This window comes from Convolutriloba macropyga, chromosome 9 (assembly GCF_964194025.1).
Source record: "Convolutriloba macropyga chromosome 9, txConMacr16.3, whole genome shotgun sequence".
Taxonomy (NCBI): Eukaryota; Metazoa; Xenacoelomorpha; order Acoela; family Convolutidae; genus Convolutriloba; species Convolutriloba macropyga.
The window spans coordinates 6,400,990-6,417,474 of NC_134476.1; the positions used below are offsets into that span (position 1 = coordinate 6,400,990).

The following is a 16,485-nucleotide window of genomic DNA, read 5'->3' on the forward strand; positions in this document are numbered from 1 at the left end:
CGGTTCTTAAATCTTATTAGTCTCATAACTGGTGTATTTGCTATCCAGTCTCTATTTGTAAACTAATATGTAAACTGCAAATTTGTTTAAAATTTTATACCTAGTAACCCTCATCAGTATCTCAAAGTTGTAAACTTTTAACGTGTTTTTATTTTAATATGTTGCTTTCTACTTTGCAACTTCTTGTAAAAACTATTATTGTTCCTTAATACTCTTAATGTAAACTTTGTACGATAGAGCACAATTTTTCTCTTCTTTAAACCGGGGTGAGCTGTAGTATTGCTAATTGGATAATTGCCGCCGCAATTACCGATACTGCAGAGAGTATAATTATTTAACCGTCGACTTTGTGAACACTTTAGACTTAGTCTAAACTGACGGAATATTAAGAGAGAGCCATGCTGCGTAAATTGCGTTGAGTGAATGAATACATTATTCATAGCCAAATACTGCTGTGTATTATTTAATACACTATGGAGCAGGCCATACCGGCTGATTCACTGCCGCTATTAATACGCGTACTAAGTGAAGGATACTGAAGCTATCCAGGCCGTTCTTCAGCAGCAAGCCTGAAACGAATATATGACTGAAGACGAGTAATAGTCGGCTCCACGAATGACCTAGGAATTGATTCGGAGCTAGTCATAAGTCTTGTGATTTTTTAGTCGTGTTGAATCGTGTATAAACACGCACGAGCCTAGAGCTTGCTGCTGAAGGAAATCAGTTCTCCAACTCAACCAGCGCAACTTAAGCCGCTTGAATTTCACCAAAAAATTTTCTCTCTCTCTTTCTCTCTCTGCTCTAAGAGCGAAATATCTACTCCTCAACCAAGAGGGAAATATCAGCAGCGATTGTAAGTCTGCCAATTTTATAGCAAAAATAGAGTTAGAGTAATGTTCACCTCCAGCAGTAAGATGGATTCAATTTATTGATTTAGATTAAATATCCCACCATATTTTCGAGTAAGATTTACCCCCTAATTGTGCTCTATCCTTTCTGTCTATTCACTAATTAATCTTTGTATCTAATCAATTTTATTTTCTAGCAAATAACACATAGATTTGGAAATTAGCAAAGAACATTGTGAGCATATACTGAGACTTATTCTAGCACGTAATTAAGGTCGCTACAATAGAATAGGTTTAGCTCTAGTGTGGTAATTAAGATCAAGCGAATAAAATACCTACCACATCAGAGTTAAAAATATAAACATACATATATATATATATAAATAGAGATGGATCAAAACGTTACATTTTGTGTTTTGGATTTTCAAAAATTTCAAAATTTTCATAACGATATACTATAAATTGTAATGTAGTTATGTAAATTGTAATGTAGTATTTTGGTCTGCGCATACTGATTAAAAAATAAGCTGGACAGTACCAGAATCAGTTCTGAATTTAGACAATTAAAGTTGAGATTTACTGATTCAGTGCTTTTACACTTTAACTGAAGGTCCTGGTGGGGGAGGTTAATTACTTGGCTTTTGCTGAACATCGGTTGTCACCGTGGTTTGTGACCCCTCAAAGGTACCAGTTTTTGATTTGCGTCGTCGTTCACACACATTGGTTCGGCACACAATTTTCTGAGAAACTCAAACTTTCCCTGAGGTAAATGTTTTTGGTTTTCAAATGTTTTTTTTTCAAATTTTCCCATCGAACTTATGTTCTCAGCTCATTAAATTTGGTTGAAGACGTCATTTTGCCATTGTACGTTTCAATTTCTGCTAACGCTCGTTTTTATTACGGTTTTCTACTGCCCTCTATTGCCTCGCCAATTGACTGTTTATACTACTCATTAAGAAGTTTCTTCTTTTTATTTTTACAGGTGTCGCATTTCCCCTTAACAGCAGAAAATGCTATATATCATTTGTCAAAGTTGAATTATGTTAAATTCACAAATCGGATCTATTCTGTTTGGGCCCCCCAGTGTTTTTTTGTTTTTTACGCCCCCCCCCCCCCCCCCGTTACAAATTATATGTTGTTATATAGCACGTTACTATGTAAGAAAATAGCACGTGCTCGTGGGGGCGTAAAAAATATAAGCTCACTAAGGTGGGGGGGGGGGCAAAACAGAATAGATCCCATATATCTTTTGATGACTCATATAACAATAGCGTACTCTAGAAAAAATTGTGTGCTAAAAATGTTCGGTGCAATTCTCATCAGTTCGGTTTGCTTGACTATCGGCTAATTTTAGCACCACAGAAAAAATAGGACGCTATAGTCACTAATGATTATATACGTGTCACCTGTCAGCTGCTTTCAAAAAGCATGCATAAAGTTTTCTGGTTAACGTGGCAAATCTCGATTGAGACAAATAATTAAATTGATTGATCTCTTCGAGACGTTGTTATGTAAAACGCTTCATTTGCTTGTTAATTTTTGAAGAGTAAAGATATATCTTTCAATAAAAATGGTTTCGTCTAGACATTATTTATGCAGCTATTCAGATTCTAATTAGCAGAAATACGTGAATTGCGTGATGTAATATGAACTATATTGAGAGTTTCTGAAAACTTTTTTAATAAAGAGACTAAATTAAATAAACAGTATTTACGGAAATGGAAATAAGAAAAAATAAAATTGCAAAACGTTTTCTCTTAATTGTGAATGTACTTCTTGACTCACGTCCCTTTCCATAATTTTCAGGCAATTTTCAAAACAATGATCAGCATGTAAAAGTTATCATGAGGGGATTATAAATGCATTTATAATCCACTCGATAACTTTTATGATTATCAAATTTGGTCTGTCCCAAAACGTTGAAATTATCAACAGTTCGAAAAAAAGCCAAAATTTGCTTTCATGCATGAATTGGTCATTTGAATACCAGCTTTTTTTCTCATGAAATCCAAGTCGTTTATTTGACCTTTGACATTTGAACTTTGTCGAGAGAAACTTGAAATGGTTGTTTATTTTTCAACTTTATGGGACACAGCTATAGCGCAGGATTTCTCAAATAGTATTTTCTCATAAAAGTTGTGCTTTTTGGTAGATTAAGCGGATCTATTCTGTTCCCCCCCCCCCCCCCCCCCCCCCCAGCTTAGTGAGCATAAATCTTTTATGACCCCCAGGCGCACGTGCTATTTTCTTACATAGTAGCGTGCTATATAACAACATATAATTTGTAACTGGGGGTCATAAAAACACGGGGGGGGGGGGGGGGGGGCAGAATAGATCCGATTAAGCAATTTCAAACTCAATTGTGGATTTCGGTTATTTATTAATAAATATTGAAGAATTTTTTTCTAAAAGTCTAAAATTGGAGGAGTCATTTTTAATAGAGAAAAAGACGTGAGTTAAACGAGATTGTAACTTGAAGTTTCATTGCTCTCTAAGGTGTCATTTTTCCTGTGCTATCTTGCTGCCTATGAGACCTCCCCTGTCACCTGTCTCGAACCCCCACCCCCCCCCCCCCCCCACACACACACACAAACACACAAACACACACATACATTTGTCCAAGATAAATTGTTGTCTGTTAAAATTTTAGGGTCAACACTAGAGCAGGACACCAATGACCTCATGGTGGGGGGGGGGGGGGGTCAAAGTTTATCTATCTCAAATAAACTAATAAACTTTTCCAATTCAGAATTCGTTTCTGTTGTTGTGTCTGCGTATGTGAACTTTGAGGTGGTCTGATCTGGCGAACTTTCTAGAACAAATGTGGCACTCGAATGGTTTCTCTCTCGTGTGTACTTTCATATGTCTGCCCAGTTCGTCTGACCTGTTGAATCTCTTAAAACAACCTTTCCACTCGCATTTAAATGGTCGTTCACCTAAACATATCAAGAGGCTTTTTTTCATTTTTGTCCTCCCCAACATCCCCACACGCATACACACGTACACACACGCACACGTACACACACGCAAAAACACCGAAATTTCCTAATTGATACTTATATAGTATCCCAGTGAACCGAAAATTGTTGCATATTAAGAAAATATTGATGATCTTGACTTTCCTGGCAAAAATTGGGACTCCTTATCAAAATGTTGCTAAGCTAGGCTTTCGTGATAAACGCTAACATGTCTTAATCAAGATCTCGGCAGAAAAAAAACTGGTTGAAACACGTGTTAAGATCTCGCAAGTTTGCCAATGTCTTCAAGTTTTCTTTACAATAATCCTATCAAGATCTTATCCAAGTATTTCAAGTATTTTCTCACTGTATTTAGCTTTAAGTAATTATTAAAGATATTTGAAAGAAAGAAAGAAAGAAAGAAAGAAAGAAAGAAAGAGTATATTTCTCCAGGAAGATAATCATACAGCAAAAAAAACTAAAGTCAGATTAAATAACTCGGTAAGGAGTAATGCTGGCAACTACTAACCTAGAGAGGACAGGCAACGAGGCTCTGGGGCCTACCAAACGCCCACCCTGACCGTTTTTGCGGTTCACAAAACGGCAGTGAAAAATTTCGGTAACAGTTTTGTAGCTCCAATTGATAATGTTTTTCAGTTAGATTTGGAAAATTTCTTCATATTTTAACAACTAATTGCTCTTTTACGCAAACTTTGACTCTTGATTTTTTGGCAATCAAAACTAAAATTATTTGAAATAATAAGCGCGACATAAATACTTACTTGTGTACTTTCTAGGCGAAAACGCTAATAGTATTTGGAAATAAAAATTGATCACAACTGAAAAACAAGACTTTTGTTCGTTTGATAGAAACTGAATACTGCGAAAAGTTCGTGGCCATTGTCCGAAAAAACGAGTTCAATAAATTTTGCGTTTTGTTGAAACAAAACCATTTTGATGAAGCAATCAGCCTCAAACTTTATAGCTCAATTTTTGTTAATAATTATTTGAGGCCAAATGCAAAGACTTAAGTTTTCTTGTGAACTGTGATTTGGGTAATTCCAAAACCACTAATTCTCCACTTAATTCGAATTTATTCTCGAGAAGGAGAAGTTATTACCAATTAGAGTTTTTTTTCAATTCGTAATTAGGTACAGTATCCGTGAGAATGGGTAATTTTAAAACAAAATGAACTAAATTCGCTTATTGTCACTCGTTTCCGCGCACACATACAACAATAATCTTAAGACATGGGTCGTGGAAAAAGCCCGAAAAGAGCGAGTATGTATAATTGATTTTTCGGACATGGGGCACGTGATGATTTAACGTGTTATAACAATGAAAAACTTGTAGAAAGTAGAACAAAATATTCTTGTCTCAATCTAGCTTAAGTGATCAAATTAATCTTGGATACACGTTCAGCTATTTCTGACATCTTCGGTAGATCCAATTACAATTTAGCAGTCCGTATTTCAAGAACGTTTTACCATACTTAAGTTGAAGACTTAATCCCATGTTCGCTTGTCGTAATTTCTTATCAAGTCCCATGAGTTGCTGAGGCATATGGCCAAATGTTATAACTTCCAATTATTCTTTGTTGCAGTCAAAATTTCACTTAGATATTATTATGCTATATTGTCGTTTTGGTAATTTTAATGCCCGAGTATAACATTGGGTAGATTTAGGGTATTTTTTTTATCTTTTTGGGTTTTTGTCCAAGCACTATCTGGTTTTAGGCAAATTAAACCAAAAGATAGCTTGATTATTTAGTAACCAATTTTGTATAAGTAAGTTTTCGATTAAGTGCTTTTAATTATGGGGGAAATTGTGAAAAAAATATATGGATTCTTGCCTTACTCACTCCAAATGTACTATTTTGTAAGTTAAGTAATCTATTAACTAGATTTTGGTTACTGGAAGTTTTCATTTTGATAAAAGTTGTAAACCTAATTTTGTTTATGTAAATTTTCCCGCTTTTTTTATCTGAATTTCAAAAACTAAGAAAAAATTTTGTTGTAAAACTATTTTTCTAAATTAAATTGACTTACGCGTTCCTGCCTGTTCGTATTATGCGTGATCGGAAAACAATATACAATTTTTAATTTAAGTTTAATGATTTGGTAAACAAACCTGTGTGCATTCGCATGTGAACTTTCAACTGTGACTTCCTGGGAAAAACCCTGAAACAGGGTGCAAAAGGACACCTGAATCTTTGGACATAATCGTCGTCATTTTCCTCTTTCGCCCCGCCAGAACCAGATCCAGACACGTTCTTGCCTCTCGCAACTCTCAATTTGTTCTTCTGGACTTGTTGGACGTCTGTGTTTATCATTGACTGGTCTGTATTTTGTGTTGCTTCATCAAAAGGTAGGTGATTTACCCAGAAATGCCTATCGTCTGCAGTTTTGGATACGAAGTCGTAAACTAACGAAGATGAGGTTGATGACGATGATGATGATGATTGCTCGCCCGCTTTTGGGCAACTAGGAGGTGATTGTTCATTTGACGGCGAATCCGTGAAGTACCCGAGGTCGACTATAGACGAGTAACTTCCAGTCATGGGCGATGAAACCTGATTTGCTTTAACTTGATTGTTGTCAATTTTTTTGTTGCTACTGTTGCCGTTGTTGTGGTAAAGCGGATTGAACACAAGAACCCCTGTTTGGTTGCTAAAGCTAACTGGGGGTGATTTTTCGAGGTATGTTTCGTGGTACCCACAATCGACAAAAGTTGGGGGGTTTGAGTTCAGCGTTGCGTCATCATTGATAACTGGGTACCGTATCTCGCTGTCAGTTATAAGCTGGTTGTCAGGGTACAAAGGGAACGGGTCATTTTCTATGAGGTTTACCCAACTGGGGGTGAAATTTGAAACACTGCTGCAGCTCGATTCGTCAACAACAACAACCGGATCAGGAAAATTATTTTCAGTTGGTGTTGTTATTGTTGTTGTTGTTGTTTTAATACCGAGGTCCAGAACCGAAGGTCGGTTCTGTTCGAGATCCTCGGAGTCCGAAACGCCTGGCATCGTGTCTTCGTCGATATTGTAAAAAGGTATCATTGGGGGGTCTGGACCTACGGGGGCTAAACTTTCGTGGTTCCAGGACTCCGAAACTCGCCAATGGTTGTCAACCCCGTCATGGTTGTGGAGACCAGAAACAACTTCGAGGTCACTGAGGGTTCCTAAGGAGAAGTTTGGTTGGATGACTGAGTTTTTGGGTAGTGGGGTGGAATTAGCGATTGAGTCCTGTCTGGCAATCGAGTTGAACAGGTTCTCGTACTGCACTAGTTGATTCCGTTCCTCCTCCGACAAGAGACCGTTGAACAGATCCATGCCACAAAGCTTCAATTCGCCCTTTACCTCCAATATACAAAAATGTAGGCTATTTATCGTGCATTCGCCAATTTTTAATTAAATTACTTGGTCAGTAGTTAAATCATTGGGATGTAACTAAAAGAGAAGCATGGGTTTTGAGGTCCATTCTGATCGGGTTGTAGTGTTTCGCGACAGCTTTTGCTAAAACTCTTTTCAGTTCGTTCTCGACAATCTGAGATAAGTCTAAGATTATGAGATTAAATTTTTGTCTTTTGTTAGCTGTTTTGTTATTTACTGTTTTAGTTTAACTGCATCCTTGAAAAATTAACCACATTTGTTCATTTGAAAATTTCCTTTGACCGAAAACTAACTGCTCCCGAATCAAATTTTTTTTTAATTTTTCAAACTTCTTTTTATAATTTGAAACGTAACCTTTCAAAAGAACGCAATTCATTGAAAATAACCTCTTAGCACTTTCTTTTCGATAGCCACAATTTAGGTATAATTCCAAACTTTCAATAAACCAAACTCACCGCATCTAGCGCATTTCCTTAATAATTTCAATTTATTTTTTGTAAATTAATATTTTCCACCACTCTGCTTACAAAGAGCTTTTTCAAAAGATTAACCTTTAGAGCTTTCAACAAAGCAAATTTCAGATAAGATTTTCTTAAAATAGTTTTGAAAGCACAATAAGTTTCAACAAAGCTTTGTAAACATTTTCAAAAAATAAATTAAGTCAAAGTTCAAAGTTGTCAGCACATTTTTTTTTCCCTTGTGAAGTATGTGAAATGTGCTAAAAAGGGAAACAGAATTACAAAAAAGTATTTCATTTGACTGAAACATTGATATAAAATGAAAACCTCAATAAAAACTGAAACCTTCATATCAAATTGTCAACAAAAAGTTCAGAAAGTGCTGGAAAATGACTATATAAAACAACTCAAAGCCGATGGAAAAAAAAGATCTTCACCGCACAATTTTCCCATAACTATATAACTATTGTAATTAAACAGAATATGTTGAAAAAAGCTGAGATTATGACAAAATGAGCTCAAAAATGATATTATTATACAGATAATTTTATAAACGTTATTCTACAAAATAGATGAGTTTTCGGTTGTGATCGGATTTCTGACATAATTTTTGACACGGGAAGTCATAAAATTAGAGCCTAATTTTTTATGAAGAATTGACATTTTAGCACAAAAGGTACTCACTGCGATCAGCGTGGCCGTTAGCCTTTTTGACAGAAATAATCAGTTGTAATTAACAAACAAGCAGGTATCTTCATTATAAAAAGCACAAGCGTATAATTCATTCTAAAGAAACGTTTTCTGAACCACACGCTGAAAATTTGCATTAAAATGTTATATAATACATACAGTAAAACAGCTACATGCGTTTTCGTTCTATTCTTTATTTTGCTTTTATCCAAAAAAATTCTCCAATCGCAGAACTTCAAAACAAAATCTGAAAGTTTTTTTAACTTATGGACTATAATAACAAAAATAATCCCAATTAAATTTAATTTATACTCTCTTTTCTCACGCGTATTACGAACTCATTCATATATAATAGTCAAATACCAGACTTTGACTTAATCTGCTTCATAGGTTATAAGTTATAAATTAATAGCACATTGGAGAGCTTTACGATATAACTAATTTACCAAAAAAGCTCTCATTAATCTACATTTTGATTTAATAATAAAAGTTGAGAAGTAAGATTTGAACTTAACGTGGGAAATATGATCACGGCATGTTATAATTTTTATTATAAGCAAAACGGTGTGCTCTCAGATAGCATAAATTTCATTTAGTCGAAAAAATAAAAAGTTTATCGAAGCAATATGATTGGTTCTATCAGCGTCCGATACTGAGTTTTTGTTTTTAGCCAATATTATCACTCTCTACAAAGAACAATTTCGGCTATCTAAGCACTCAGAATTCTTCGGCTACGTTGGCCTTCTACTTCTGACATGCCACCATACAGAACATTGCTGAAGAAAATTTTTTTAGCTGTGATCATATTTTAAACCATAATGCGTTTGTTCATTTTAAATCTTAAGATTAGACCAATCATACGTTGAGACTTTTAAAGAGTCTTGGTCAAATTGGCTCCGACTCGACCGTGCATGTAGACCTAATTATGTTTGTCTCTGACTGTGAATTTTTTGTCGTGTATTTTGACTGCGTGCTAAATTGAGCATCGTTGTGAACTCAAAACGCCGAATATAATTATGGACACGCCATCTCTTTTTGTTCACGCTTATCAAGTTTGATTTTTGCACAGCAAAGAATGCTTATTTGGATTAAACCAGGCCTTGAAAGTCTTTAACAGTCGCAAACACAAGGTTCCCGAGAGAGCACTCATGGGTCGATCTCTGGAGTTTCTAATGACAGAGAAAAATCAAACCTTGGGAGGTCTCCGCCCCGAAAATTGCCAAGTCTTGGGTCTCTCTCTCTCTCTCTCTCTCTCTCTCTCTCTCTCCTCTCTCTGCTCAGAGAAAGGCCAAGTTTTGGGTCACTCGGTGAAGAGTAGACCCAAGACTTCGTGACCTCTTGGCAGACAAGACTCAAGACTTGGATTTCGCTTGGCAGAAAGGATCCAAGACTTGATTTTTCTGGACAGAGGGTTAGAATGGTGCATTTGTCTAGGTTCAGGGCCACTTTTAACAAAAGTCTGAGTACAAGGTACAAATAAAGCACCGAATGCACCAATAATGACTACGAATGCTATCAAAATTAAGTTCATGGTTCTTGGTAAGGTTTAGTCACTTTTTCAAGGCCTATGAGGTCCCTAAAAATTCAAATTCAGTACTCACAGTTGTAGAAAAGTGAAGAGCTAGAGCTAAAAAAAGATCACAACAATACCAGTTATTTAATACAAAAAAACCACTTCACATTTATTACACATAAAACCTAATTCACATCTACCTGGATCGAGGCTTTGGTCAAAATTTATGTAAGAAAAGCGCTGAAAGCCGCTGATAAAACAATATTTGTCAACGGATCAATCTCAAATTATGAGCATTAGTCTCAAAGTTCTTTACCCAAATCCTACAAATCCCTATTTTTAATGTTGTTTTGTATCAATTATGTCTAAGAAGGTCTTAAATTGGGATGAAATCGTGAAATGGTGAAATAATGTCCACAGAGACCGTCAGCTCTGATGCAGAAAATAAAAAGAAGGTGCAGGCCTGATTCAGAGTCTGATGAAGTCAAACACAACGCTGCTAACAGGGCAATCCAGATCTTTTAGGTTTCTATTGACAGAGAAAATTCACGACTCGGGGGGTCTCTGCCCCGAGAACTCCCAAATCTTGGTTCTCTTTGTTCAAAAATGGTCAGAGTCTTGGGTCACTCTGTGAAGAGTACACCCAAGACCTGGTAACCGAGATTTTTCGTGTGTCAAAGATCTAAGAATTGATTTTTTGTGGAGAAGGTGGTGCTTTGTTCTAGGTCCATGGGCGCCTTTTACAAAAGTTTTTGTACTCTAATGTACAAAAAGGACCAATTTCACCGATTATGGAAAAGAATGCAATCAAAACCTAGTTCAGGGCTCTTGGTAAAAAATTTAAAACTTTTCAAGGACTAACGAGAACTTAAAAAATACATTATCGAAAAAAGTCAATCTTTTTACTTTGGCAGTCTTTTAAAAATCCAATAAAATAAAATTGAGTTGTTAGAATCTCATTGTAAATATTTAGAGGCCAATCAAACTGAATAAGAATGCGTGTTGCTTGAATGACTTTACAGTATAAAATTTAGTTTGAAAAGGAAATAAATTTTGATTTACGTTTCTCATTTTTCTGGTAAAATTAGACTTTTGCTGGATAAAATTCTCATTTCACAAAATTGCATGAGAATCGATTTAATTAATGTCTGCGATTTTATTCAATCTAGTATCCATTACGGTGAAATTAAGAAAGTTGATCTCACTGGTGTTAGCGTTTTTCTCTATGCATTCCTGTCCTTTTCCAAGTATCAATCAAAGTCAAAAATACAAAATTAAAGCTAATGAGTACAGCAAAACGCAATGTATTTGTCCCGATGATGCATAAAAAGCGGTTGCCCGATATGTGCGCAACTAATTGTTTTGTTAACTCTGACACAAACTTTTTAATAACGTTTTGTTGGTTTCGTTCATTTCTGTGTTCTTGAGATGTATTGCTGGTAGACCTCAACACGGAGATGCATCGTTGAAGATCTAACAAGGTCTAATAAATCTAATTAGTTTATCTTTTTTATTGTGTAGGGTTTTGATTAATTAAAAAAACCAATTATTGCAGTAAAATTTATACAAGTTGTCGTGTTTTCACTATATATGCTTTTTCTGTAGTTTTTGTTGCAGTCTGAGCAATGAAAAATCTGAATGGTTGCAAAAGTGGCCTAAAATAATAGTGCGAATGGCTGGCAATATTTATAACAGACTTTGAAAAAAAATTGTCCTTTAATATTGTTTTCTTGACTCGTAAATTGATCCAACTAAAGATGGCTATCTGCTTCATACTCAAGTTCAAATTTTTATGCTCCTACTTAGTTGTTTCAGTAATTGAAGCTTTGCTTTAAATTGTATTAGTTTTTTTTCCGATTTTAACTCAGTTTTTCATTGATATTGGAGTTTTTCATGATTTTATCTCTTATTTTTACTCGTGTGTTTCTCTGAATTGAGCTGAGTTCACATTTTGTTACTCCTGCACATCCATATAAGACTCAGTTGAGATTCCACTGGTTATTGTAAAGTCATTATAGTTTGGGATTTAGTTTAAAAACGAATTGGATTCAGTTTTTGTGATCTCAATAATTGTTTTTTTTATTAAAAAATTGTTTTTCTTTGATCAAAAGTTTCTTGGAGTTGATTTCAAGCCTGTTAATTCGTTTATTCCAGTATTCATTCCAATGAATTGAAGAAATTTGATCTCTCTGGTAACTGCTGGGAACCCCTTTTTAATATAGACGTCTGTTCTTTTTAAACAATCTGTCAAAGTTTAATAAATAACACAAATATGAACTTTAAGGCAGACTATTTGTGCTTGAATTTGTAGAGCATTGAGACATGATCGTGGACCAGCGGGGTCGGAACGTTAGCGAGCCTCCTTGTTCGTTATAGTTTTTTGTGCGTGGTCCGGCTGGCAATGGTTTCTTATACAACTTAATGTAATTATTATAGGTTTGCTTAAATAATAATATTATAATGATTTTAATTTGATCAAGGTTCTTTTTGATGGCTCAAAACTCTACAAAGCTTAGATTTTTTTCAATAATCTTTATTTTGATCATAAATTGAAGTATTGAACTTGTGCGTTGTATTTGATGCTTAATAAATTACTTTGTCTTAACGCTTTTGAACTGAGAGTGGAAAATAGAAAATAGTTTGACTTCAAAAAAGTTGAGAAATTGGAAACAAAAGAGTATAATTAATCATAATTATCCTTGAGGGCCTTTTTGTTCTGTAGTGATAAAAAGAACACCACTGTGCGATAAAAGCTACAAAATATTATAAATTACTTCAATTTTCGTCAAATATAATACAAAAGTTACGAGTTCTGAAACGTCTAAACTCACGCTTGAAGCTTTGTTTGTCATCTAGATGGATTAATTGACGATTTGACCGGAAAGTTAATGACCATGAAAGTAGAAAGTCTTCAAACAGCTTGTTGACAACAGTGATATTCTCATTAGAGCTTTGGTTTTGTTAATACAATCGTCATGTTCCAAAACTAAAATGGTCGTGTTTTTTTTTCAGACATAACCTACTACAAAAATTGTCGAGTTATACTTAGGTTCTCGACAAGTTCCGATTTAAGACAACAAAGACAACAATTTCAGCTCTACGTATTGTCAGTATGATCGTTCTTCAAACTTAGGAAATTTTTCAAAACTCCAAAAATTAGAGAAATATTTAAAAATTGGTTTTTCGTGTGATCAAATAAAAACTCCTTGAGATGGAATTAAAAAAACAGATTGTCTATTATTTTTCAAAATGTGTGCAATAATTTAAGTTTAAATTTTGACAAAAAACTTAAAATTGGTCAATCGGGTTTGCCAGCAAGCTAACGAATAAATATCAGTAACATTTCTTCAGCTCTTCAAACTATTTTGACAAAAATTTAACACTCATGTTGCTGATATTAATTAAATGCAATATGTGCGTTATAACTTCAGAACAGAAAAGCTGCACAGAAAGAAACGATGCTGCACAGAAAAAAACCGACGCTGTACAGAAAACAAGGAGGTAGTGTGCGTTCGCGAATAATGTGCCAACCCCGCTCATCCACATATTTGGCTTAAATGAAATACAAGATGAGGAAGAGACGTAAAAAATTTCAAAAGTTAAAGTATTGTTCAAAAATATTTGGTGTATGAATAAAAAATTACAACCAAAATGAGATAAATTAGTAGATGCCACATGAGGAGATCGATGTGACCTGCCCTTATTAGGACTATGAGATTAAAATCAAATAACAGCAACACACATTATTTTGCTCTTATCAAATAACAGCAACAAAAACCCATTTTTTTTAAAAGTAACAAACTTAATAACATAGTCAAAAAATCGTCAAATAAAACCGAAACTAAGCACTTCGTTCCGTACTTGTAACAAAAAGACAAAATAAGCAAAAACGACTAAATTAAAAGTACCTTTATTTTATTTGAAGAACAAATAAATTCAAACAATGAAAACCTCTAAACATCAACTGAAATCTTTACATAGGTTTATGTTCGTTCATAGTTGCAAAAGAAAACATTGAGATCTGTCGCTATTCAAGAATATATTGTTCGTCTACAAAACCAAACGACAAATGCAGAACAAAAACAAAAATTCAACCAAACTTTGCGAGAAAACTGTGTCAAAGCCGTTAAAACTTTATTATTTCCAAAAAATAAGACATTAATAACTGCGATTTCTTTGAACAGTAATAATATAAAATGTGACCTCTTAATATTGAGACTAGGTAAAATTTAGACCGAAACAACAAAAAAGGCAAAGCTAAAGAAATCATTTGTTTTTTCTGAAACAATTAATTTCAAAGTCATAAAAACTAGTTTTCAGCTGAAAAAATTCATAACTGCATATGAAAACATTGAGACCTGTCATTATTCCAAATATGCCATACGTCTTAAAAAAGAGCAAAAAATACAGATAAGAATCAGTAATTATTTTAATCTTTGTTTTTGGAAAAAATAGGTGTTGAAGCTCCGACAATAATAAGCAATGCTCTAACTAAAAACGCCAAATATGATCACTTGTGTCATTTCCAACGCTAATAGTGTGATATGCAACCTGGAAACAATGAAACAAATTTTCTGGTACTCTTCGTCCCTTACGAACAAGTAATTATTTGGAATATTATGGATATGGATAATTTGACCAAAAAAGTCAGTATGTATCAAAAAACAACTGATGCATTTTGGATAATCATTTGGTCAATTTAGCAGGAAACCAGAATAGAACACTTTTCTATTTTATAGGTAAAACCAATAACACTATCCGACACCTTTTTTGGCATATTTTTGAGTATAAAATTGTCAAAAAATTTAGTAAAAAATCGGAAAATGTGAACAAAACTTAAACACCGACATCTCTTTGGATAGAACGAAAAGCAAAAAATCTTTACAATTACTTGCTCTACGCTCGAGGGGCTTTCTAATGATACCACTCACAATGCTCTACGTTGAATATATCGATCGGACAAAATTGAATGAACAAAAAACGTTTGAATATTTAGTTCCACCCCCACAAAGCAGGTTGGAACAATAATGAAAAAAAGATACTTGATAAGCGAATAAACTCACTCCCTTTCTTTCGAAAACTGAAAAACTAACAGTTCTTGTCCCCTCCAAAACCAGGGATTCGATTAAACAAATCACTCCAAAACGTTCTTACCTTTAAAACCAAACGAAGAAAAGGAGTCCACATACGTTTCATCTCGCTTTTTTGATCGTGTGGACTAGAAACAAACAAAAAAGAAAAAAGTTGCGAAATCGTTAATTTTTATTATTGAGCAATTTGTATGAATTTTGCATCAGCTGATGGAAAGCTTAAATAGGAACGGATATTTGTGAGACAATAAATTGTTTAAAACTTGTGTCGTGTCGAAAATTGTTCTCAATTTTTTAGCAAACAAACTCAACTAAAAAGTTTTTGTTTTCAAAAAACTTTCTGTAAAATTTGGCAGAATTATGTTGATCTTCATCTGCACTAAAATAGGAAAGAGCTCAAGTTAGCAAACTTAGAAGAAATATAAACTTTTTAGATAATTTGGTTCACTCTATAGGTATCTCTTGAGCTCTGTATCAATAGCATAAATCAGCTATCAGCAATTCAATTTCTTCATCCAAGTGTCTCTGTATCACAGGAAACTTATCATAAGATAATCACTTTCAAACAACCGGAACATTACAAAAATTCCTTTATTGTAAATCAAAAACGTCACGGCAATGCTATGCTTTGAACCAAACATTCAATATGCGGTTGAAACGCAATATACCACAAGATTAAACAGAGCAGACTAACAATTTCATACTCTTTCTAAACTAACTGTAAATCAATTCTTTTAACCTTCCAAGACTACAAGGACACCGATGAAAGGCATTAATGAGAAGATTTCTTGACATTCCGAAAAACCCAATTAATTCTTAAAAATGTAAAGAGGTTTTGTATTTTTTGTTTCATCTTCTAGACTAAAGATGTATGGAGCAAATAATGCAATACTACTTTTTTCAGACTATTTTCGCTGAGGTGCAGACTATGTTTGCGATAAGTATAAAATTGATTTGTCGAGATATCGTTTAATATATAAAATGAAAATTAAATATAAATAGAGCTGAAAATTCAGATTTTGGTTCAATAATTTTTAACTGAAGTGCGCTAAGAGTCAACCAGACGGCTCGTGGGTGACTTTGCGTAGCAGAGAATTTTCCAATATAAGTTTCAGGTTTGTCTATTATTCTCTTTGTTCTCAGAGGAAAACCTCGTTGAAAATACCCGTTGACAAAGAGCAAAAAAAACAAAAATCAAAAGTTTTTTATTTTTTTTTGGAAAAAACAGGTGTCGAAGCTACGACTATTGTAAGCAATGCATTAAAAACACCAAAAATGATCAATTGTGGCCTTCTTCAACGCTAATATTGAGATATACAGCCTAAAATTAATGAAATAGCTTTTCTGGTGCTCTTCGTAATACAGAAAGATACTTGATAACCGAAGAAACTCAATCCCTTTCGAAAGCGGAAGAAACCAGCACCTCCTCTCCCCTCTAAAACAAGTGATTTGATAAAACAAATCACTCCAAAATGTTCTTATGATTAAAACCAAATGAAGAGAAGTGTCCGCAGTAGTAGTGAAAATGCCTGTATTTT

General features: G+C 34.2%; 1 protein-coding gene across 3 annotated transcripts; it reads right to left on the minus strand.

The window, feature by feature from the left end:
* Positions 1-3,545: 3,545 nt before the first annotated feature.
* LOC142345996 (uncharacterized) lies at positions 3,546-8,472 on the minus strand. 3 transcript variants are annotated; one of them, XM_075398466.1, is made up of 3 exons: positions 8,339-8,472; positions 5,936-7,163; positions 3,546-3,784 (listed from the first exon to the last, which is right to left on the minus strand). In XM_075398466.1, exons 2-3 carry the CDS (start codon positions 7,134-7,136, stop codon positions 3,594-3,596), a joined length of 1,392 nt encoding a protein of 463 aa, XP_075254581.1. In that variant the 5' UTR covers positions 7,137-7,163; positions 8,339-8,472; the 3' UTR covers positions 3,546-3,593. The 3 variants fall into 3 exon arrangements, with proteins under 3 accessions (XP_075254581.1, XP_075254580.1, XP_075254582.1); XM_075398465.1 differs by having other exon boundaries at positions 5,936-7,319; XM_075398467.1 differs by having other exon boundaries at positions 5,936-7,350.
* Between the last annotated feature and the right edge of the window lie 8,013 nt (positions 8,473-16,485).